This window comes from Labeo rohita, chromosome 20 (assembly GCF_022985175.1).
Source record: "Labeo rohita strain BAU-BD-2019 chromosome 20, IGBB_LRoh.1.0, whole genome shotgun sequence".
Taxonomy (NCBI): Eukaryota; Metazoa; Chordata; class Actinopteri; order Cypriniformes; family Cyprinidae; genus Labeo; species Labeo rohita.
The window spans coordinates 15101135-15127541 of NC_066888.1; the positions used below are offsets into that span (position 1 = coordinate 15101135).

The 26407-nt window shown below is 38.1% G+C and overlaps 1 protein-coding gene across 1 annotated transcript in view; it reads left to right on the top strand.

Moving 5' to 3' along the window:
- The window catches only part of sh3rf1 (SH3 domain containing ring finger 1), a 69712-nt gene extending 44218 nt beyond the window's left edge, over positions 1 to 25494 (top strand). Inside the window, exons 5-12 of the mRNA XM_051138214.1 lie at positions 2381 to 2698; positions 13262 to 13372; positions 16300 to 16430; positions 17655 to 17825; positions 18428 to 18711; positions 19110 to 19438; positions 19943 to 20301; positions 23438 to 25494. Coding sequence (XP_050994171.1) covers positions 2381 to 2698; positions 13262 to 13372; positions 16300 to 16430; positions 17655 to 17825; positions 18428 to 18711; positions 19110 to 19438; positions 19943 to 20301; positions 23438 to 23606 — 1872 coding nt within the window. The 3' untranslated portion in view covers positions 23607 to 25494. The remainder of the gene's footprint in view (positions 1 to 2380; positions 2699 to 13261; positions 13373 to 16299; positions 16431 to 17654; positions 17826 to 18427; positions 18712 to 19109; positions 19439 to 19942; positions 20302 to 23437) is intronic.
- The last annotated feature ends 913 nt before the right edge of the window (positions 25495 to 26407 follow it).

Genomic DNA, 26407 nt, shown 5'->3' on the forward strand with positions numbered 1-26407 from the left:
ATAAATATAGGCAAAAACCTTTATGAACCCTGGCAGAGCCAGCATGAGCTCTCCACCAGCCACGTGTCTAACCTGTGGGAAAAAATAACCATCAAAAGACATTCAAAAATAGCTTCTGTCAGAATGGTGCTGCTTGAATAGCATCTCTCTCACGCAGAGCGAGAGAACGAAGGTGGAGAGGGGCGGAGGCTTTTAGCTTACACAAAAGCCCTGGCAATTTTCACTAAACCAGACTTTTTCCAACTGAATGCTTTTGAGAAAGTAATCTCTGATACCGGTGACATCAAAAGTGACATTCACTCAGGTACTTAAAAGAGAGTAACGGGGGGAAGGTTTTTCTACTCCCATGTCACTTTCTGCCACTATAAATGTATATGTTTTCAAAGAGAGACTTGAAAATGGAATCAGGCACGTGTCTTTCGTAGTGGCTGTCATATATCCGCTACTTAATGTCTGCCTGAGTTGCAAGGGCTGCGCTAGCATATGGTGAGCTTATATTAATGATGAGCTTAAGTTTTATTACTTTTTATTACCATTCATGTTAGATGTATCCGATGAAGTTACAGCTTGTTTTGATTCTAGGATTTGCTGTGGCTTTAGGTCTAGAATTTTTTGCTCTACTAATTAAGTTTCGAAAAGGACTGACTCTTTATTAACAATTTTAATTATTGTTATTATTTGTCACTGGTCATTCTCTAAATTAACTTTCTGAGGTGTATCTTGGGATGCTTTTTAAATAGTTTTGAAGGAGTTCACATATCAGTGTTTGTTTATTATTAAAAGCTTAAGTAAATAAATTCATATGTGGGCACAATTTATATTTGCTTGCAAAACTTCAAGCAATTTACTTTTTTTCTTTTTTTTTTTTTTAAATCATGAGAAGTCAAGTTTTTTTTAAACATCATACATTAATCAGTTCCAAGACACACCTGTGTTCAGTATCTACAGCAGCATTTAATTGATCTTCATTGTGATCTAGTCAGTGGCGTCCAGTGATATTCTGAAATGACAATTAATTTATTATTATTATTTTTTTTTTTGTTAAATGTAAATTATGTTCCAGTCACATTTTCTTGGTTAAAGGAGAAGTTCACTTCCAGAAAAAAATTTGCAGATCATTTACTCACCCCCTTGTCATCCAAAATGTTCATGTCTTTCTTTCTTCAGTTGTAAAGTGAAAATGTTTTTTTAGGAATTTCAATATAGTGGGCTTCTATGGTGCCTGTGAGTTTGAATTTCCAAAATGCACTTTAAATGCAGCTTCAAAAGGCTCTATTACATATTTTTTAACCTCAAACGCTCGACTTGTGAAGCTCTGCGTGAACTCTGTGTATTCCGGAGAAAAACAGTTAGGGTATGTCGAAAAACTCCCATCTCATTTTCTCCTTTAACTTCAAAATCGTCCTACAAGGGTGTTTGACCCTCCTTGCGCGTTCACTTTGTAAACACTGGGTTTGGTCGTCTTTGGTCTTTTTTCAGGCCATTTGAAGTTTGATTTTGACTTGACAAAGTGGTTATAAGTGTGTGAGTTGTTTACTTTTTTATTAGTCTTCCCATTAACACAATTAAAGTATTCATTCACAAATAAGAGTTGGGATTTATCATATGAACCAGTCACAGCTGGTCATAGCCAGTCATATCTCATGTGACTTTCCCTCATTCATTCTCAATTATCCCCCCACCAAACTCACCACATGCTTTAGGTGGTCTGTTAAAACTCAGTGGGCTCAGGGGAGGTGAGAGATACGCAGACTCCTTCTGTAACTTTACCTGCCGGTGTCGCGTTTGGACAGTTTTACTTTCGAAAACGTGTTTTTTTTGTTTTGTTTTGTTTTGTTTTTTTTTTTTTTTTGTTAAATTTTGTTTTATTTTAGTATTATGAACTTTTTTTCATATCCAATTTTTTGAGTAGGCATTGCCTCTTTTGCCTCTTCAGAGCGAACGCCGCTAGATCAGATTTAATTGAAATGTGTAGGGTTCTTCATGTGATCGGCTGCTCTCATTTGTGTAGAAAGTGAGTCATTTGCTTGGGGTGATGGGTGTTGCTCTGTCATTAGCTGGAGATTCTCTGCTTGTCTGCCTTTGATTTCAGTTTCACATGAAATCAAACATGGCCTGCAGTCCCATCACACCCACCACCCCACATACTCCCGCTTCTTTCATTCCCTGCAAGTACATCATTACTTGTTAGATTACATTTAAAGAAAGTGTGAGGAAATGTAGCCTAGCAGTTAACTCGCGTGGCATATTAAGTGCTCATATGGGGATTGTGGGTTTAAATGTGGCTCGCAACATTTTCAAAAGTCAGAAATTAGATACAGTAATAATAGTATGTGGTGTAAAGTATAATTTCCATTCACTCCCTTTCTTCCACTTTCAGTTTAACAGTGCAGCACGACAGCTTATAGAACTGGACAAGCCCTCTGATGGTGGAGGAGACTCAAGTGAGGGGCCGTCCTCCTCATCCTCGGCCCCTCAGGCCAACGGCTCCCAGAAAGCCACTGGGGAGAAGAAGAACAGTAAGAAGCGTCACTCCTTTACCTCTCTAACTATGTCCCATAAGCCCTCCCTGGCCCCTCCGCCCCAGCGGCACTCCATGGAAATCAGTGGTCCGGTTCTGATCAGCTCCTCCAACCCCACAGCAGCGGCCCGGATCGGAGAGCTCAGCGGAGGTCTGTCCTCCAGCGCACCTTCACAGGTGAGACATGATGAGTGGATTGACACTCGAGCAGCATATCAGAGCACCATACAGCCCTGTGAAGAATAGAGAGATTTGGTGATGGGGAAACAGGTTATGCATATGCAGGAAAGAAAAGAGAGATGAAGATGATTATTTCAGCATGATGGTGGCTGACCTCTAAAGGTTCTGTTCCTCATCCACTTTTTCTCTCTCAACATTATATATAGATTAGTTCTCATGCTGAGTAGTGGTAAGGACATCAGGGGCCGGTTGCATAAAGGGGTTAGACCAGTCTTAAAAAGTAAGTCAGCCAAATTTTTCTTTATGTCTGGTCCTAATGTTTTATATTCAGTTACAGAAAAATGTAGATTAGTCCAAGCTGGATCCAAAAAATAAGACTGATTACTCTTTGGTTAACTGCTAGTTTATCAGACTAGTACTTAAGACGCTGTCTTAACATAGAGGCTAAGTTTATGCAACTGGCCCCAGTTCTCACTGAGGATGAGCTTCTCAGCTGTGGCCATGGTTACACAGCCTGATGCACTCACACACACACTCTCAGTACAGCAGAATCTGCAGATGTACTTAAAGATGGAAAAAAGAGGAAAGAAGAAAGTCAGCTTCAGATTGGACTCACATTAATGCCTTAATTTACCTTAGAGACATCTTGAAGTCCAGTCTCAAAGCATATGTGATGTGATCTCCTAAAATTTGTCTTGATAAGCTAATGTGAATGCTGTTTTCAAATTTATTGTAGGGTAGGTAGCTAAAAAAAAAAACTTGGTCATTAATTACTCATCCTCATGTCAAGACCTTAGTTCATTTTCGGAAGACAAATTAAGATACTTTTGATGAAATCTGAGAGCTTTGAATTAAAATAGAAAAGTGAAGTAAATAAAATGTACAGTAAAATTTGAGACTGAAACACTTATGTCACGTGGGCTATTTTAATGATGTCCTTACTACCTTTCTGGGCCTTGAAAGTGTCAGTGCGTTGCAGTCTATGCAGGATCAGAAAGCTCTCGGAATTCATAAAAAATATCTTAATTTGTGTTTCGAAGCAAAAGGTCTTATGGGTTTGGAACGACATGAGGGTGAGTACTTAATGACAGAATTTTAATTTTTGAGTGAACTGTCCCTTTAAGTTACTCTTGTAGTGACAGATATACTGTTTATACTGAATGATGAAACAGTAACAGATTGTGTGATTTCGAACACTTTGAGTCTCAGAGAAATTTGTTGTGCTTTTCAGAGTAAGTGATATGTGCCCTTTTTGTATGTTGGTTTAGTAAGATTACTTCAGCTGACAATAATTGTTGAGTGTCAGGAATGCGTAGCAGTAGTTAAATGACAAACGGTGAATTTGTCAAACAGCTACATATGATATCTTGAAGGGAAAGGAAAGCAAGCATCGTGTCAGACAGACATCCTGCCCACACTCCAGAGCTCTGGTGCTTGTCCACACCAGCTTACTGTTCTCTCCTGTTCTGTCAGCAGTTACTCTCTCTCATTCCACACAGTCCAACATGCTGTCCGAGCGTTTGAGACTACTGATGCGTGACAGCGCTCCACCACATCAAACACTCCCCCCACCACTCGCTCACAGAGGTTACTGCAGCAACCCTGGAATGACAGTCACTCACAGCTGTTCCACCGGTTGCCGAGAAATGCGGTCTCTAAGGAGATGGTAGACAGACATGTCACTTCATGTGGATGTTCTGGTGTGAAGGGGGGCTAGAAACTTCTAGGAATGTGACATTTCCCCCTCTACGTTACGCTTTAATTTGTTAATTTGCTCATTTTCATTTGTTTTTAAAGATTTAAAGACTCATTGAGGGTAAGGTTGTTCTGCTAAGGATGAAATGAAAAGGAGAGAATAAAACTACTAACTACTAAAACTACTACTTTTTTACTTCAAGGGATAGTACACACAAAAATGAAATTATTCACCCTCATGTCATTCCAAACCCATAAGATCTTCAGAACACAAATTAAGATATTTTTGATGAAATAATAGACAGCACTGCAACTGACACGTTTAATGCCCAGAAAGGTAGTAAAGACATTGTTAAAATAGTCCATGTGACATCAGTGATTCAACTGTAATTTTATGAAGCTACGAGAATACTTTTTGTGTGCAAAAATGATGTCAAATAAATGTGTTGGTAAGCGTAAGAGGCAGTTGAGGTCAAAAGTTTACATACACCTTGAGGAATCTGCAAAATGTTAATTGTTTGACCAAAATAAGAGGGATCATACGAAATCTGTTATATTTTTATTTAGTACTGACCTGAAAGATACTTACATATAGTCCACAAAAGAAGAAAATAGTTGAATTTATAAAAATGACCCTGTTTAAATGATTGCATACGCTTGATTCTTAATACTGTTTTTTTTTTTGTTTGTTTGTTTTTTGTTTAGTCATGTTCATGAGTGCCTTGTTTGAATAGTTGTTCAGAAAAAATCCTTCAGGTCCCACAAATCACAAATTCTTTGTTTTTTCAGCATTTTGTGTATTTCAGGCCCGGTTCTACGGGGGTGCTTGAGGGTGCTAAGCACCCCCAAACAAAAGCAAAAGCACCCTCAGATAAAATTATTAATAGCGTATTAATTTTTAAATTAATGAACACGCAGACAGATGCACACACATACATAAATTCGCCAAATTAATACGTACACACAAGCTTATAAATACACAAGCTGAATTGTTAAAAGCGCACCTCGGGTCATGTGACACGAACCAACCAATCAGCTTCATCCTTTATAGAAACAACATTGAAAACTCAGCCAAGACGGTGAAACAGCTGATCATAGCTGTACAGGGATAGACATTTTTAAAATACATTTTGTAGCAGGGCAGTGCTAGAAAGCCATTTATCATTTGCTGAAACTAACTTGTCTTCATGGAGAGCGTAGGCCATGGTTGCCTAGTAACGACAGACGCCATGGGAGCGTAACTTAGCGCTTTGGAAAGAACGCGTTTTTAGGCGCGACATGTGAACTGCTCCTAGATGAGCATGCAGTAATAACCTTCACAGTGTATTCTTGATGTTAGATGGCATTTGTTAAAACTACAATTACGATACTAGTGTAGACGATTTATATTACTCAGTCCTATTTGGTGGTACCGTTTTCATACAGTTCCATGCATATTTTTTGTGAGCACCCTCACAATTTTCAGAAGCACCCTCAGTGATTTGGTTCTGGAACCGGGCCTGGTGTATTTAAACCCTTTCCAACAATGACTGTATGATTATGAGATCTTTTCACACTGAGGACAACTAAGGGAATCATATGCAACTATTACAGAAGGTTCAAATGCTCACTGATGCTTCAGAAGGAAAAACAATGCATTAAGAGCCAGGGGGTGAAACTTTCTCAATTTGAAGATCAGAGTAAATTTAACTTATTTTGTCTTCTGGGAAGTATACAAGTATGTTCTGTAACTTCTAAAAGGCAGCACTAAATGGAAAAATGTGATATTTAGGCAAAATAAGAAAAATGTACACATTCTGTTCAAAAGTTTACACCCCGGCTCTTAATGCATTGTGTTTTCTTGCGCATAAATGATCGTTTGAACCTTCTGTAATAGTTGCATATGAGCCCCTCAGTTGTCCTCAGTGTGAAAAGATGGATCTCAAAATTATACAGTCATTGTTGGAAAGGGTTCAAATACACAAAAATGTTGAAAAACTGAAGAATTTGTGGGACCTCAAGGATTTTTCTGAAGAATAGCAGGCAGTTTAACTGTTCAGGGCAAACAAAGGACTCATAAACAACTACCATTAAACAAAATAACACAGCTGTGGATCATTCAGGTAACAACACAGTATTAAGTGTATGTAAACTTTTGAACGGGGGTCATTTTTATAAATTCAACTATTTTTTTTCTCCTGTGGACTATATGTAAACGTCTTTTATGTGAAATGTCTTATTCAGGTCAGTACTACATTAAAAATTACATTAGTTTTGTATGATCCCTCATATTTTTTTGGTAATATTTAACATTTTACAGACTCTGCAAGGTGTATGTAAACTTTTGACCTCAACAGAATATGTTATATTTTGCACACTTTATTTTGACAAACAAATGGTAAAGTTTGTGACCGTATACAAACACGAGAAGTATTTCTAACAGGCCTTGCACCTCAGTTGCTGCGACCTGAAACTGTTGGAGAAGCAACCTGAAGTTGAAGATCAGGACAAAGAATTTCTCTTATTGTTGAACTGATATCTCCGTTCTTCAGTTTCAGACTTTCTTTGCAGGTGATAGTATAAGAAACACACTGCTAACTGGAAAAATTTTCTCCATAATGTTTGTTCCATTAATGTCGTCACCTGCCCAAGAACCTCTCTGGAGTCTTCTTCTGTGGAACACAACACAGGACACAACAGAAGACACATTATACCTCTGCCGTCTTAGTTTCGGCCTGTCTGTATGCTCTTGGATCCGTTTTCGTGTTCATAAAGGAGCGGTTGAGACGGGGTGTTGTGAAAGCTGACCCCGATTCAGTGTTTTATGAGAGTGAATACTTGGTGCAGATGGAATGAGGAAGCATGTGTGGTGGCTTCAGCGGACATGTGTTAACGCTTTAAGAACGTGAGACAGTTTCTCAAGCAACAGAACTCGTCATCATGTGTTAATATGAAACCAGCACAGTGTTTTGTACTCGCACCTAGTGAGTATATTTACACAAGACACCAGTCCATTTCCTGCATACGTAACCAGAATATTTATCTTCTGCAGTCTGTTTATGAGCCTATAATAATGGGCTCTTTTTTTGTCCCAGTTGTACTTTTTTCATACTGCAGCATATTGTTTCATTTATTTTTTTTCCCATCATACTTGCCGTCTTTTTTTTTTTCACCAGTATTGTTGTCAGGCAACCAAACAGCAGCAAAACACAATGACAATTGAGCTGTTGTTTTTTATGTCATCTAATACTGTGAATATAGATGCTATATATCTCTCTCGTTCTCGCTCCCTTTTTGTCCCTCTCTTGCATAACTCTCACGCTCTTTTTAACATTCCTATCTAGGCGTTTTAGCGCTAATAATGATCCAGACACTCCAGATCTCATAAAAAGCCTGTTTGAGCCTGTAAAGTGATCCCCCTCCTATGTGGTAGCGGTTATGCCCTCTTGTGTGAGTGATGTATCGATTTACACGATTTTTGTGACACATTTAGAATATATGAACCACAGACTTATTGCTTTCTCATATATTTCAGGTTTGAGGGAAAGAAAGAAAGGAAAAACTGAGGGAAAGAGGCCAGTTTGATAGATGAGGGTGTTTGAAGTGATGAAAGCACTGCTGATTTTGTCCCAACTGCTTTATGAAACGCAGCAGGGATGCGTCTCTAATTACTGAACAGGAGTTTTCATTTCGTTAGTGTGTGTTTTAATGTTTTGCTGAGTGGTCATTGTGGTTGTCGTTAGTGGCAGAAAACGACAGCAGCAATGTTCTCTTCAGCACTCAGCTTTTAAACATTTCAGACAAGTTTCTGTCTCAAATAAATCACAGAACAGAATCCAAATATGTTCCTGTTATTGATATAGATCTTAAAGCTGCAACTTTTGTTTAATTAGTTATATTAGTAGAAGTTTGAATGTCACTCTTGACAAATGCACCATAGTTTGATAAGACATTGATTTACAAAAACCCAGGACTGACAGTGGCAGATGTAGGAATGAAGTAATCAAATTAAATGTGCCACACAATTCATTCGAGCACACTTGAAGAGATCGACAATAGGGCTGGCTTTTGACACAAATTTCACGATTTGATTCGATTCTAATTCACAAGCTTGCGATGTGATTTTGATTCAGTATCGATTATTTTGAATACATGTGACCCTGGACCACAAAACCACTCATAAGGGTCAATTTTTTAAAATTAAGATTTATACATCACCTGAAAGCTGAATAAATATGTTTTCAATTAATGTAATGGTTTGATAGGAGAGGAAAATCTAGAATCTGCAAAAAAAATCTAAATTTTGAATTAAAATCGCCGTTACAGTTGTCCAAATACAATTTTTAGCAATGCATATTACTAATCAAAAATTATATTTTGATATATTTAAGGTAGTAAATTGACAAAATACCTTCATGGGGCATGATCTTGACTTTATCTTTAACCATACCCTAATGATTTTTGGCATAAAAGAAAAATCTATAATTTTGACCCATACAGTCTATTTTTGGCTATTCCTACAAATATACCCGTGCGACTTATGACTGGTTTTGTGGACCAGGGTCACATGTAGCAGATACAGTACATGCCAATTTTTTTCAAGAAAAAAAAAATCTCTCAAATAATCATGTAAAATATGAGTCAGTTGGTACTACTTTACTATAATATTGAAGATTAAAATGAACTGATTTGTATAAAAATGCTTAAATTACACTGTGAAGTTATAATAATTAAGTTACAATTACATAATTATATTTCTACTCCAATTCGTTTTTTGAAATATAAACGTTTAAATAGTAGCTTTCATAAAATGTTACATTACGATATTGTTTACAAGCTGTTATATTGACATCTTTCCGCGGTTGAACTCCACATTAAACAGCATCAAAACGGCATTTATTGTTTGAATACTGTAATAAAATCGAATTTGAACAAATTTGAAATTTGAGACTTTTTTTCATATCAAAAGTAATAAAGCACAAAGCTTATTGCAATTTTTTGGATGGGAGGCATGCTACAGTGTTCCATTCATTAACTGAAAACAGACTAGACTAATCGATTCTTTAGGAATTTAGGAATCAATATTGTTTTGTAAAAATAAGAATCGATTAAAATTGAGAAATCAAAATATATTTTACCCAGCCCTAGTCAGCACATATAGTTACTTACCTAATGTGAAACCCCAACAGAGATAATTATCTGTTATTTACTCCTTCTCATGTTGTATGGCTTTCTTTCTTCTGTGGAACATTAAAGATACATTGATGTCTTGTGTTTTTGTTCATTTTGTTCAGTCATTCTTTACAATGGCTTCTTTTCTTTTCCACAGAAGAAAGAAAGTCACATTAGAGCGAGTAAATGATGACAGAATTTTAATTTCTGTGTGAACTAACCCTTTAATCTTCTATGAATTACAGTACTTGTAAGAAAAAAAAGTCTTTGGCGAAGTAATGTGCATGATTTCAGCATTGTGGAAATGGAGGCCTGTTCACAGCTGTGATTATCATCCAGCTGTGGCTTATTTTTATCCAATCAGCAATCGCTGATGTCATTCTCACCTGCAGGAAGTGGTGTGTCAACAAGAATAACACAGTATTTGTGAGAATTTGTGTGCCCTCCGGTATGTTCATATCCCACACATTGACTCACTCGGTACCTTGGTACAATCAAACCTGCAGGGTGCAACTTGAGAGGTGATGTACCCTGAAGCTGAACAGGCCTGTGGCAGGGAGATATGCTGTTTGCACAGGCACACACACACACAGATTCACGCATAGTTCAACACACTCCTCCAGCACTTACTCTTTTTTGAGATCTCTGTGGAGGAAGCATTCAGCTTTAGCTTCCAGGTTAACACGCTCATGCAGAAAAAAAAATACTGTTTAAAATTTTGGCACAAAAGACAAAAACACTTTCTGCTAAAGTTAGTTCTGAGAGATATTTTTATGCATAGCAGTGGTCGTGACATACTCATAACTTTTAAACATTTTAAAATGTCTTAAAATCATTTCTCTGGTGCCAAACTTCGTCAGTTGTTTGGATGGGTCCCTGCTTGATGGATAGAGCCAAGTCTCTGATCTACTTTCTCCCCCTTTTTTTAAAAATCCATCTCAATTGGTTATATGTGACAATATGGAAGAAAAGGTCTGTCGCTACTTTAGTGTCATCAGTTTTTAGTTTCTTAATACTCTTTGCATATGCACACAGCAGTCCCTCTCGCTTTATTTAGTGTGGAGAGCTGTGCTAGTTTTTACAGATTGTAAATGGTTTGGCCTTTCCTCATGCCCATTTCATTACCTGTAATGAATTTAGCAGACTGAGCTGGAGACGCCTGTTGTTTGGGTTTATTGGCATGGGGACATTCAGGTCATGAAGTGAGAAGTACAGATCTAAATCTGGATCTGAGGTGGAGAGCGTTGAAATAAAAACAAAAAAAAAAGTCATGTCATTAATGACAAATGCCACCCCAGGACAGTCATACAATATGCAGAAGAGTTGCATTTCCCTCAGGCACGGAGAGAAGGAGAGAACAGGAAATTGAATCGAACTTAAAAGTAAATTACAGATGCTATCTTTCTGTATAATTATGTCCATGTCTATTTTTTGATAAGGACTATTTTCAGCTCCTCTCTAGATACTTTTAGAAATAAGGTGCAGAATTTTTCTTCTTTTTTTGTGAAATGTCTGTCTGAAGAGTCTTGCGTTTGATTTGAAGTGTTTTCACTCAAAAAGAGCACATCATTCGCTCAGGACCTGATCCAGATATTAAATGTCACAACACAGAAAATTTGTGCAGCGTGTCACTTTGAACCTTCAAATCTGTTTGATTCTGGCTTGTTTGTAGTGTCTCTCAGAGGTTTGGTTTGTCCTGAAAGTGTATGTTTATTTCTGTAGTTTCACATGAAGCCCTGTGATCCCAACATCTGACGACCTAATATAACATACACAGAATACACCACCCACACTTGTGATTGCCCTAGGTGGTCTGTCCATGTGCTATTAATGTTTTCTGACAAAGTATGGGCATAAACTCCTGATTTACCTCTTGTTAGTCATAAAGGAAAACTAAAATAGCTAGAGACTCTATGACTTTATGGGTATTTGGTTATGGAAACAGGCAATTTGATTAATCACTGACCAAGGACAGCAGACAGGGAGAAATATAAGTGTGACACTTTTAAAAGTCTGCTATAGAAACTAGACTATACATCAGCTATGCAAAATGATTAAGTACATGATTTGTTTTGCTGACAGTTGACTCTTATGAGTCGATCCTATTATTGAACTATTTAAAAAGACAGGATGGGATTTTTAGCCTCAGTGTTTCTGAGTTTTTAACATATTGTTATAATAATTTAGCACAAGAAAACCAATTTTTGTGTTGATTGTGTTTTTCTGTTAATGGGCACCTATTGATGTGTCTTTTTACAAGACGTAATATTGGTCATGGGTGTCCCCAGAATGTGTCTGTGAAGTTTTAGCTTAAAATACCACACAAGTTGGCGTCAACATATGGTATAGTTGCGCCTCGGGTGTCCCGAGATCGAATCCCACCTCGTGGACCTGTCCCTATCCCACCCCGCCTCTCTTGCTCCCACTCACTTCCTGTCTCATCTCCACTGTCCTTTCAAAAAAAAATACCACACAGATCATTTATTAATTTAATGTCTAAAAAAAGCTGTTTTGGTGTGTATCACTTTAAATGCAAATGAGCTGCATATTCCCGCACCGTCGTTAGAAGTGGGTGTAGCGTAAACATCTATGCTTTGCATGCCTACAGCAATAAACATTTGGTAGAAGCAACATGACTGAGAGCGTGAGAACCGTTGTTCGGCCGTACGTATGGAAAGCCAAACACAAAAAAAATGGGTCAAAACCGCGTAGTGTTACAAAGCTTGTGCCACGCTGACCTGTCAGCGGCGTGGCTCAATGGACCGTGCCGTGTGACCATCTCAACAGCGCAGGGTGGACACGTTTGCTAGTGCCACCGAAACGGACAGCACGACGCTGATAATTTAAAATACTTTGAGGTTTTGAGGCTCATTACCTTGAAAATAGTAATCCACTGCGTCCTCAGTGCCTCAGAAATTAGGAAAAAATTACTCTTATGTTTAGTCTTACATCAAACACAGAACACTGGGATTGCTTACTAGACATTGTTGCCGTTAGACCTGCTTGAGTGCGGAGAAAATGAAGAACGGCGTACAACCAAACACAACTCGCTAAGGGCGTAAACTACGGTAATGCAGCCCTGTCAGTTAGTTGCTGTGGGCGGGGCCTAAGCAATGTGACATCGTTGAGAATCAAAACTGCATGCCTAATAAGACTGGTGTAGTTTAATGGGGATTAAAAAATAGGGAGTGGGTGGATTTTTATCATTGTAGGGTGGTTGTGTTCACACACTGCCAACACACATTTATGTCCAAACACCATGTAAAAGTGGATTTTGCATAAAAGGTGCTCTTTAAATAGCAATAGCATCAGTTTGCTCACTCATGTACACCCCACTGACCAGAATAAAAGTTATTTTGACACTTGACTAGGTTTATCAAAGGCAAGTTCTCATTGGTCATGACATTTTAAGGCCGTCAGTGTTGTTCTTTAGCTGGATTGATTTCAGGCATGAACAACAAATGTAGGCTGACATGTAGCTCTAAAGATGTCTTGTTGCATTAAAGTTTGTTTGTCTAAACAGAAGTCCTCATGTGCACATACGTGTGTGGCTATCTGCCCAAATTTCTCTCGGTCGTATGCCTTTCTGTGTCATCCCTTGAGTAGAATTTCACCATCTCATAACGTGCTTACAGTTGCCAGATGATACAGGAGTGCGAATGGAAAAGGAAAGGTTGATTAACTTGTCATTTCTTCGTATTTGTCTTCTCTTAGGTTCACATTTGCACAACAGGACTCATTGTTACTCCTCCACCTAGCAGTCCTGTCACCACAGCGACAGTTTTCACATTTCCTCCAGAAACCAGCTATGCATCTATTCCAGTGGTGAGTTTGACAAATTGACTTTGTATGTCAAAAATCTTCATCATTCTGCTCAGTTTATTCATAGACCATTCTTCTAACCTGTATATAGAAAATGACCCTGTCTGTACAACAGTACTCAACTGCTATTACTCCACACTATGTGATATGTCAGCCAGGCTGAATAAATGGCTGATATTTGCCATTTTGACAGTTTCTGATTTGATGGATAACCAGTGAATGAACAGAGTCATTAAGCTCCTTCTTGTGTCAGGTTTATAATCAATCAAGGTTTCTGTGGAAAAGTTTCTGTTTAGATTGAACTTGAACTTATACTAGTATTTAGACAGTCAGTCTGCTCTCTGGTCCTGTGGGTACAAAATAGGAATGAGCAGAATAAGATATTTTGAAAATCGATTTGCCCTATGAATTTACAGTGGTTCATGTCTACCAGACACATTCAGAGGACAAATTTCTTAAAGGATAAGTTCACTTCGAGAAAAAAAAATTCCTGAAGATTTACTCCCATGTGATCAAAGGTGTTTATGTATTTCTGTCCTCAGTCGCAAAGAAATTAAGGTTTTTGAGGAAAACATTCCAGGATTTTTCTCCATATAGTGGAAGCCAACAAGTTGAAGGTCCAAATTGCTGTTTCAATGCACGATGGGCGCTACACGATCCCAGCTGAGGAATAAGGATCTTATCTAAAGAAACGATTGGCCGTTTTCTAAAAAAATATATAATTTGTAAACTTTTTAACCACAAATGTGCACTAACCCTGCGATGCGCACGCATTATGTAATCACCTTGGAAAGGTCACGAGTGGTTAGTTCTTCATCTGTGTACTTTGGTTCAAAAAGGTAGGGTAGGGTGAAAATCTAATTTTCTCCTTCAATTTCAAAATCGTCCAACATCGTTTTATCTTGTTTTGTAAAGTGCTTTTCTTCACGTTCACTTTGTAAACACTGGGTTGATACTTCGGTCTACGTCACACATAACATTTCCAACATGATTACATAATGCGTGAAGTCAGGCTGGTGCAAGACAAGCATTTGTGGTTAAAAAGTATATCAATTGTTATTGTATAAAAAAAAGATGAATAGTTTCACTACATAAGATGCTTTATCCTCGGCTGGGATCATGTAGAGCCTTTTGAAACTGCAGGTAGGACCTTCAACCCAATGGCCACCATTGAAGTCCACTATATGGAGAAAAATCCTGGGAATGTTTTCCTCAAAACCTTAATTTCTGATTCATTGTCATAAAAAGAGAAAACACAAAATAAACAATGTTAAAAATGAATTTGACTAACAGCATAAAATCTTTGTAGATATTGCAATAATTCTTATTATTGTGACAGCCCTAGTCTTGACACTTTTATTGAATATTTGTTTAAGGTAACTTAATGCATTGTTTTAAAAAAGCAATATTTTGGTGCACATTTGCAGTCCGCCGGTAATTGTCCTAGTTTATTGTTAGAGGCGGTGGATGACTGTTTTGATGGCTGTGGCGGCAAAGAATTAAAGGAAATGAATACAAAGAAGCAACTTTGACAATGACAATGAATTTCAGCACAGTAATTCCCAGCATGCTGTCAGCTAAAAACTCACTCTTAGGAAGTTGTTTTTAAAAAAATCATTCCCTCTAAAGCACAGCCAAACATTATTAAAGCTGAGTGCGTAATTGTGAATGCAACACGAACTTCTCCTTGGGTAAGCTTATCACTCCTGTTTAAGCATCAGTGTACACTATATTCAAAAGTTTGTGTTTGGTACGATTTTGTAATGTTTTTGAATGTTTATGCTCAGAAAGGCAAACAGTAATATTGTGAAATGTTATCACAATTTAAAATATCTTTTCCCTTTTTATGTATGTATATTTTCATTAAAATGTCATTTATTCCTGTGATGGCAAATCTGAAATTTCAGCAGCCATAAAAGTGTGTTTACAGTGTGACATGGAAAAAAAAACAACTTTTGTATTGATTTAAGTCTTTACTACCACTTTTGATCAATTTAATGCGTCCTTGCTAAATGAAAGTATTAATTTCTTTTAAAAAAATCTTACTGACCCCAAACTTTTGAACAGTAGTATATCAAAACAAACACAGTTACATAACAGAAGCAGAATGTAAGCTTTCCCTCTAACGTTCTCATATACATTCACACACACTTAAATGCTAATCCTAAACGAGAATAGTTTGCCATCTGATAGCCCTTCATCTCTCTCAACGCAAACACGCACACCATTTCAGGGAGTTGTGTGGGCCTGAGGCTGGACACTAATGGCTCTCTGAGATTGATGTGTGTGCAGTGCTGTGCGGGTACTGTTTCCTTTTGTTTTCAAAGCATTGTTTTTGTAATGGTGGCTTAGTGTGCATCAGTTGCCTCTCTTATCTTGTATACAGGATTTAAAAGCACCAGAGAGAAGGTGTTTTTTTTTGTTTTTTTTTACTTTGCAGTAAATCCACATTAAGCAATAAACACAAGACAAATTAATTAATAAAACAAGCATTAGTAGAAAACACATTGTAGGAGAACTTGAAATGAACAGACAAAAAGGTGACTTAAAGCAACAAAACAAGCTTTACAGTGTGAGAGTTGTTTTCGTAGCGGTGCCACTGGGCTCATAAAGTCTGTTTGCAGATGTGTGCGTTGGTCCATATGGAACCGATTTATCCGTCTTCAGCCAGACATGTAGCCCAGGCTGGATATGCACCAATCACAACACCTGCCACAGCCAAAGTACCCGCTTGTTAGCAAACAGCACGCAAGCTGGAAAGTCACTGTCAGTGGGATTATGGTTTTGTGGCATTGTCCAAACTTTGTAGGGATATCTCTGACATCATTTCCTGCTATACGTAACATCTTACATATGCCCATCAAAATATCAATAAATATGGACTGATATGAGAACTGCAGTATTAACAAATGCATGTTTGATTGTTTCAGGATGCTCTTCCTCCTCCACCACCCCCTCCACCTCAGTCACAGTCCTCAGCTGTGGGTGCTACCGCCTTGAATGCTGGTCAGAGACCGTCACCCGCTGCGGGTGACCAAAGTGGCCGTCAGAGACCCACAGTGTGAGTAAAACAAAATGCACACACTTTAAATTTGCAACTTTAGAGATACATACTGTTAGAAAGAGTATGAGAGGGTCCTTGCAACTTTAACTCCTCACCTCTTTGCCGTTACCCAATGCCAGCTGAGCGTGACTGAACACACAGGTGAGAGGTCAAAGGTCATGTCTAATGGGAATAGGGTTGTCTCTGGGGACTTAACCTGAGCCCTGACCTCTCACCTTTCACCTTTTGTCTGCATATCAACTAAACGCAGCCCTAAACACACCTGATTTCTGTTGGAGTCGCCCATAGCAAAGCCACTAGAAGGCAAGCCTGCAACCATTAGGCAAAAAAGCATAACGGCTAAAGCTAACGCTTCCGGTCTGGCGGTACTTGGGAAAGGAGACCAGAGGCCATTTTTTTTAAATGGATGTCAATGGAGGAGAGGCTGTATTATGCTGAATAAAAAGCTTTTCAGAGGAAACTGCTTATCATTTAATGAATCGACAGCCTATCTGTTAATCTTCAACATAGTTTTGGATCTAACTTTTTTTATTTTACCATGAAAAAAGGCTGTTTTATAAGAGAAGTCACTGACTTTTTGGAAACAGATTCAACTTACAGCACTTCTCATTCCTATGGTATCCATAAACAGCGACTAATTGTCGCAGAACTCTCTGAACTTGACTGAAATTCAGTGATGTCAAGGCTGTAATGTGATTGGTTATTAAGGGACAAGTAATCCAAGTTAGCCGTTATGCTTTCTCCAATAGTAAGTAATACAGGCCCTCTCATCTCCCTATAGTAAGACAGTTTCTGGCCCATAGTGCTCTGGGTGGAGTATGTTCATGGCCGTTATTCATGATATTCACATTTTCAAGGCAGTTTTTAAAGACAGTTTTTTTGTGTGTGTCTGTCCTTAAAAATTAATTTAAAGCTCAGTTTTGAGAGTAGATGCATAATAGCCATGTGGAAACAACAACAACCCTTGTTTGATTAGCAGTACTGCATCTAAGTCAAATTAAAAGTCTAAATATTGATAAATTAATAAATAATTTTAAAAAAGCTAACATTTTTTTTATCAATTAAAAATGTATTTCAAGTCAATTTTTAAAAATGAAATGAATTGATTAATAATTCAAAAAAGAATACATTTTAAAATTAATAAAACTTTACAGAATTAAATGTTTTGTTGTTGTTGTTAGTTTGTATTATTTAAATGTTCAAAACTTGATTCTCTCATAGGTACGTGGCGATGTTTCCCTACACACCCCGTAAGGAAGATGAGTTGGAATTGAGGAAGGGGGAGATGTTTCTGGTGCTGGAGCGCTGTCAGGATGGCTGGTTTAAAGGAACATCCATGCACACTGGCAAGATTGGAGTGTTCCCTGGTAACTACATGAGTCCTGTCAACAGGTATGATACACACCCTCACGTACACTTGTACATGTTATCACTCATACGCCCTGTAAGCTCACGAAAGATTAGATTGTCCTTTGTCTTTCCAGTGGTGTATATGCTTCAGGAACACGCACACCACACATAAAGTCACCACTTGCAGATAAATCTGAGCTGGTCACGTTCACACATGGAATTGTTAAAGGAATGTTCCAGTTTCAATAAAAGTTACATTTTTTATTGAACTCATCAATTATAGTGTTGATTAGCAATTGCAAAAAAAAAGTTAAATGTGAGATGAGTCAAAATAAATATCTTTCGTTTTTTTTTTTTTTTTTGGCTAATGGGCTTTTTTCCACAAATGCTGTCAATTAAGCATCTTTCGCACTTTGAACATTCCTTTCAACTCAGCGCACTCTTGTGGCAGGAATGAGAATTACATACAAAATATTGTTCACTTATTGCATGAAAACACTTCACCTAAAATATTCTGCGTGATGAGCCATTTGAAGTTCTAATGACAAAATTTTTTTTTTTTTTTGGGTGAACTATCCCTTTAAGTGTATATACACTTACACTTCTTTTTTTTTTTTTTTTTTTTTTTTTTTTTTTTACTGCAGGACTGTTTCTGGCAGCAGTCAGCCAAAAGTTCCCCTGACCCTATGCTCCCAGGCGGGACGTGGCGTCACCATCGTCAGCCCCTCCTCTGCTTCTCTTGGAGCCGGCCTGGGGAATGTCGACCCCAGCAAACCCCTTCCAGTCTGCCCAAATCCTACCCCGTCTTGCTCACTGCCTGCTGCTGTAGTATCCGCTGCACATATACCCACTGGACAGCACCCCAAAGTGCTCATGCATGTGACGTCTCAGATGACCGTTAACCAGGCACGCAGTGCGGTCAGAACAGGTAAAATTACATGCACACACACCTATGAACACCATTTAGAATTTTAGTACAAAAACAGACCTGTGTGCTCATGATATCGTTAAATAGTAGTTTCCAAACACATCTTTAACTTCTGAATTAAAATCCATTTGAGGAATAATTCAAAACACTTCAGAAATAAAACTCTCCTGAAAAGCATCTTTGAAAAGATTAATTATTGCAAATAAAACCTTAAGTAGTTTACATGTTTTTTTATTATTTATCAATTTTTTTATTATTATTTATTCATGGAAGCAATACATAAAAAACAGTTTTCACAGTTGTATAAAACCAACCTGAATGCAACAAATATATTTATAAAAACAATGTTTAAAAAGGTCACAGGCACTCAAATGTATTCCACCTTCTTTCCCCACTAGCTGTGAGTCATAGTCAGGACCGGCCTACGGCAGCAGTGACTCCCATCCAATCCCACAATCCTGTGTCCTACCTTCCTAGCACAGCTGTGGTTCTTCAGGCGTCGCCTGTCCTCGGCTCCAGCCCGGGATCCTCCTCAACCAGAGTCGGAGTGGCTATGGGATGTGCTGCCTCCTCCTTGACCCCTCCTAATGTTAGTGCTGCTTCTTTGGACAGTGATGCCATGAGACCTGTCTCTGTGGTAGCACTTTCTGTGAACCCCGGCAGCACGAAATCTCTCGGTTCAGCCTCGAATCATGGTGTTGCTTGTAGACTGGATAAAGACTGCAAGGTGAGACTTGTTGAACTAAAGCATTTTACAACATCTACAGCTTTTTTAATGGTTTCTTTTGCTTTTCCCTCCCATCAGTGCTATTTTAATGTGCTGCAGTAAGGTGTTTGGCAATTACAATTTCTGTTCTGAGTTTCATCTCATTTGCTGAGCTGGTTGGTTAAGCCTGCTGATATAGGGCTGAAATCATCAGTTTTTTATGATTCAGACTTTTTTGCAAAACTAGAGGACACAACCCTGAGTGTTATTTTTTCATTTTGGCTCGATTTTCTGGGAGATTTCTAGGTACATGTACAGTGTAGCTGACTCACAAATCTTCAGAGTTCACTTTCATAAACCTCTTCTTTTTTTTTACCACTTCTCTGGAGATACTCATTCTGATGTGTTTTCTTTGTGTTTTTGTTAGCTGGGATAATACTAGAGGAGTGATTGAATGAAAATGTTTTAAAAATGTGGAGTAGAACAATTAAAGTTTATCATGGTCGGTTAAATTTGTCATTTCAGAGAGAAAAGAAAGGCCTGCTGAAACTGCTGTCTAATAAAAAGAAGCTCCGCCCATCTCCCCCATCCTCCCCTACACTGGAGGCGGAGCAGTCTATTACCATGGAAATGCCCCAGGGGGCAGTCGGACCTGAAATGGCTCCATCCAGCTCAGTAGCGGTGGCAGTAGGACACAACGGCCGTGCTGGGGTCTGTCCGATGGATTCGGAGCTTTCTGCATCCTCATCTTCATCAAACACAGACGCAGCGTCACACAGAAGCAGCTCCCAGGACAACGCCGCCCCGATTGCCCCGCCTCCGCGACAGCCATGCTCCTCCCTCCTCTCCATGCAGCATGACGGCCGGCCAATTGTTTGTGAAAGGTACAATAAAAGCTCAATAAAAACTTGTTTCAATAAAACGCCAAGAATGATATCTGTAATATAGCAGGGCTGGGTAATAAACAATATCATATCGAGATTGCAATAAAATTTATGTCAATACTGATGATTACCTCTGGACAGTTTTAGTTGATATGGCATACACACATTAGAAATACTAAATTGCTAGTAGGTTCTTTGTGTCTTAGTGTGACTTAGTGGCATAATTATACAGTGGAGATCAAAAATACAGAACAATCTATAAATACCCATATAAAATCATTTTGTTGAAAACGCAGAGATCAAAGTTAAAGAACAGTAACCACTGTAGCAAGAAAGAACTATTGCAACTAAAATTTCTGTAAGAAATTATCAGGAAGTTTAGAGGCTCTTGCGTTGAATGACTTCTGTACATTTGCAGCCACAGGACATCACTAGTTTCTCACACTGTTCTGGTGTGACCTTGGTCAACTCTTCTTCTACTCTCTTTCATAGTTTGGTAACTGTAGTGGGTTTCTTAGCTCTAACTTTGTCACCAAGGATTTTCCAGAAATTTTCTGTCAGGTTTAGAAAAAGGAACTGCTTTACCTGTTTTTCAGTGTGACGGGGCATTGTCTTGAATGAAAACTCCAGGCTGAACTGCATGTTGTTGAAGGAGGTTCTGATACACATTTTCATTCACCCTGCTATGTAGCTGTATAAGAGGCCCAACTCCTGCTGTAAAAAATATTTTGCAAACCATGGCACTTTCTCCTTCACCTTTCACTGACTTCTTTATGCACTTGGGCTTCAGTCTTTCCTCAGTTTGATGCCGAACAAAATGTTTCGCCTCAGACCCAAATAAATTAAATTTGTTCTCATCACTAAAGTAAACATTGGAGCAGTTCTTCTCTCTCCACACAACATGCTCCTCAGCAAAGGTTGATTCTTTCTGCTGGTCACTGCAGAATGCTTTTTCAGTTCTGACTTCTCTGAAACATGTGGAGTTAGATCTGTATCTTGTTCAGCACTGAACTGGCAAGCAATTCCAGCTGCAGTGTTGAACCCATTCCCCATTGAGTCTCCGCATTGTCGTCTTGTACATTTGTCTTATGTGGACAACCAGCCTTTTTGGGGGACTTGAATGAATTAGTGTCATTGTAAACCTGCATTGTTCGATCACAGATTACCAACTTTTGCAATGGCTGAAAGGTTCATCCCTTTGGCCTTAATCTGGGCAACCTCCTGTTGCAGGGTTTCAGTCACATTAGAGCGGCCCGCCATCATTCAATCTCAGTAAAAATTGTAGGAGTGATCCCAGTTAAATCTGGTTTGTCACTTAATTAAGAAAATTAGCACCGGGTACCAGATTAACACCAATAACGTGGATGTATCTGTAAGTGTTTTCTAATTTTGATCATTTCTTTTTCAAATATCTCATTTAAGTTTTTTTTTAATACTGTGCTTCAGAATACAAATAATTTATGAAATATGCTTAAAAACTGCCCTTCTACTCATGTTAGGATAACTTCAAATAGGACTAAGCAGTGACCTTAAAATGTAGGAAATAATAGGTTGTTTTCTAATTTTGATCTCCACTGTACTGTATGTACTACACAGACTCAAACAAGTGTGTCAGTCACAAAGGTTTTATTTTTATTTTTTTTTTGTGAGGACAGTCCTCAAAACTTGATCTCCAGAGCTGCTCTGATAGTCACTTCACCAGCATTTCAGTATTTAATTTGAGAAAAACCTCAAAACTTAAAACAAAGTTGGTTTAACTTGAAAAAAATGATGGCAATACTTCTGTATATTAAAATGTACTTCTCAGAGTAATAATATTAATAATTTAAAAAAATTTACAATACCAAGGTTTTTTTTTTCATCCCTGTTTAATTTTTTTTTTTTTTTTTTTTTTTTATTTAACAAAAATCAAGTCAAACACTTTTTTAATCATGTTGCTTTAAATGATAACCCTAAATATTAGTGTCCACAACAAAGCACAAAAAACATTTTATTGAAAGTGATTCCAGTGATATCGTTCCTCATTATCATTAGTGTGGGCTCTGCTATTCAAATTTTGGATGATTTTAAAACAAATATCTTTATTGTTATAATTATTGTCCTTTGTGTGACCAGACCTTAAAGGGTTAGGTCACCCAAAAATGAAAATTAGCCCATTATTTACTCACCCTGAAGGCATCCTAGGTGTATATGACTTACTACTTTCAAACAAATCCAATCGGTGTTATATTAAAAAATATCCTGGCACTTCCACGCTCTATAATGGCAATGGGTGGGTGTTTCAAGTTTAAAACAAAGTCCAATAAACCGCATCCATCCATAATAAAATTGCTCCACATGGCTCCAGGGGGTGAATAAAGACCTCCTGTACCAAATCAATGCGTTTTTGTAAGAAAAATATACATATTTAAAAACGTAATACTCACTTTTCTCTAGCTTCTACTAACTGTTGTACACGGAAGCCGCTCCAGGCGGATGACATAGGCTGTCAACGTTGCGCATAGGCCGGCGAGTCTTGTAAAATCCAACATTTGTTTACAGGAGCAAAGGAAGCAATGTTTCCTTACTTTAACAAATGAAAACCAGTCTCCTCTTGGCTTATATCAAAATCCTCCAACATTTTTCTTTATAAGTCCTAGTTTTATACTTCTAATTCGTGACCGGTGCTTTGTTTTTTTTATCTCTCTCCATGGCGCGGTCGCGTTTGCCACTTCTAAGCGTCCTATGTACAAAAGTTAGCGCAAGCTAGATTAAAGTGATTATTATGTTTTAAATGTGGACATTTTTCTTACAAAAACGCATTGATTCACTACAGGAGACCATGTGTGAGACACTTTTTTTTTGATGAATGCACTTTATTGCACTTGTTTTGAACTGTTGACAAAAACCCCCCGCCTTTGGCCATTATAGAGCTTGGAAGTGCCAGGATAATTTTTGTAACTCCGATTGGGATTCGTCTGAAAGAAGGAAGTCATATACACCTTGGATGCCTGGAGGGTGAGTCAATTTGAGTCAATAATGCTAATTTTCATTTTGGGTGAACTAACCCTTTAACAACCAGAAATCAACATTTACACATCATACTTGAGAAAAACATTACTTGTCTTGTAAACATCACATTTTCTCATTTCTCCAGGTACCGTGTGGTGGTGTCCTACCCTCCCCAAAGCGAAGCAGAGCTGGAACTGAAGGAGGGAGACATTGTATTTGTGCACAGAAAACGAGAGGACGGCTGGTTTAAAGGAACACTACAGAGAAACGGCCGAACCGGGCTGTTCCCTGGCAGCTTTGTTGACAGTATCTAACGCACATGGTGTTTAAGAACGTAATATTTAGATATATCAAATTCTCCATCACTGAAAATACAACACTGAACTTCGGCCTTAATGGTTCAGATTGATGAGCAGCAGCGATCAGGACTGGGCTGCTTGTGACTGTTGGAGCAAACTATGAGGGTCATCAGTGGCATGGATTCGAACCAGTCTTATGAAAATCTCAAAATCAACTAGACCAGTCGTAGTCGTTCAGCAGTAGATCAAATACCTTTCCTGAAACACGGAAGCAACAAAGTTTTAGCCGTTCGCACTAGGTACCCTGTTTCTATAGCACAGTAGATGAAGTCGTGATAGGATTTGTTAATTTATGCATCTGTAAGATTTCAAAGACGATTAATGTGTGCCTTGTACTGTCTCACTTTACTGTATATAAGCAAAGCGAAGCTGATCTGAGTCATGACAAGAACAATATGAATTTTCTTCAACATTTAACTTATTTTTGTTTAGTAGGAATGGAGTTTTTAGGGTTGGTTTGTTATGTGAGCCAATTGGTCAATGCCTGTAGAGCCTGAATAATGTCACTGATGGTCATTTGCTTGAAAATAAAACAAAAATCGATACCAGATGAAGAGCCAATGAACTCAGAAAGGTTGGTTTGACCATCCGTGTCTACTTTAGCGAGTCATAGGATGAGGAGTGAGGACACTGCAAGCCTGTAGTCTCACGTTCTGATTGGTTGTGGTGTGTGTAAACCAAAAAGCTGATATGGCATTTGTAAAGGTTTGCTGTAGCTACACTGAGTGGGGGAATGAAGGATAGCATATTGTTATTTTTAAAATGAACAAGATTACATTCAGACATTTTAATGAAACATTACTAATATTCCTTTGCAATAACATGTTTTTTTGGTAGTAGAAAAGCAGCTGAGCAGAACAAAAATAATCACTCAAAGTAAAAGCACATACACCCCGATATCTTAGAGTGATAATGCCATTATGCTTTTGTGCACACGTGTTTGTTCCCTCTCTGGTTTAGTTTCCAACAGAATGTTGTACCGACCCATACATGGATACACAATACACAATTGACACAATAGTGTTTTATTTGAGCTACCAAAACTCATCTTTACTGATTATTACTGCCGACAGTAGCCATTACATACTATAACATTAAAAACTGATTTCACATGAGTGAAAAAATGTCCTTTAAAATCAGTGTCTAACCACAAATTCCCAAACGCTGGTTTTGCTTCTCTTTAAGTCGGGTCTGTTCTGATGTTGTCTGCTGTATTTTAGTATTTTATGTGATATTGTTTTGTATACTTGAAAATGGTGTCTGTGTATTTTTATGCTTCATACAGTAGATGAAATGTTATTATTATTATTATTATCATTATTATTTTGAAAGCACAAAAATGGTCTTTGATAGATTTTTTTCTTTGATAGATATGATTTATGCCCCGTTAAAATGTTGGTTCTTTTTGGAGATATTTTTTTCTTTCCTTTGTTGTTTTGATGCCTTTGCAACTAACAAGATGACCTTCATTTGCTGTATTAGTGAAATTTACCAAACCACCTGTTAAAAGGTTTGATTTTAATCATTATTCTCTGTTTTTGATCACTGGTCATTTCCAGTCATCAACCACCAGATGTCGCTACATTACTGGATTAAACCAACACAAGGATCATTTCACTGCTTGAATCAAGCATGGTCAGATTTGTTGCTTTAAAAAGTCAGTTGATTTCAGTGACTCATCTCAGTCAAGATTTTACTCATGCAAGATTGAAAGATGAAGTAAAATGGCGTATTAGTCACACAGCAGAACAAATTTTGATCACTTAACATTTCATTTAAACTCATTAAAGTGTGTGTTAGGTGTGGGGGGAATAAAATAAAGTAATAACTTTATAAAACGTGTTTTGGAATACTGTTGTGAGTTGAGTATATTGGTGTGTTGTGATGGTTAGATGCTGCATACTCTATCATTACTGCTCATCTTAATAGATTCTCACATTTGAAAAGTGTAATTTTCCATGGCACAGGAAAGACATTACTGGCCAAAGCTGTTGCCACTGAGTGCGAACAACCTTCTTCAACGTGTCTTCCTACACCCTCACCTCCAAATACAGAGGGGAGTCTGAAAAACTTGTGCGGCTGCTGTTTGAAATGGTAAAATAGTAACCTGACATGCTTTCGGTTTTATTATCATACATACATTTATGTCTGTTTGCATGTTCATGCAGGCACGTTTTTATGCCCCCACCACCATCTTCATTGATGAGATAGACTCCATATGCACCCGTAGAGGAAACTCAGAGGTGCATGAAGCCAGCAGACGCGTCAAAGCTGAACTACTCGTCCAGATGGATGGTACTGCTTCATACGAACTGTAAACCCCTGGTTTCACAGACAAGGTTTAAGCCTAGTCCCAGACTAAAATGTAAGCCTGAGCTATTTCAACTGAAAGAAACTTGCACTGATTGATCTTAAATATATCAATGCCATTGTTTTGTGTCAAAATGGACACCAGTCATTTTGTTTTTTTTGAAGGCACATTTGTAAAAATGACTTAAATGTCCTAATTGAACTATGGCCTAATCCTGGATTAGTCTAAACCCTGTCTGTGAAACCAGGTCATAATCAGTTTAACTGCACTGGCGTTGTTTGATGAGAAGAAAGTTTGAATTGAACTGGATAATGAAACTACCAGTTTCTATAGCCGTGTCCTAATGGTTAGGGAGTCAGGCTTGTAACCAAAAGGTTGCGGGTTCAGTCCTAAGTCCGGCAGGGATTGAGGGTGGGGGGAGTGAATAACCAGCGCTTTCTCCACC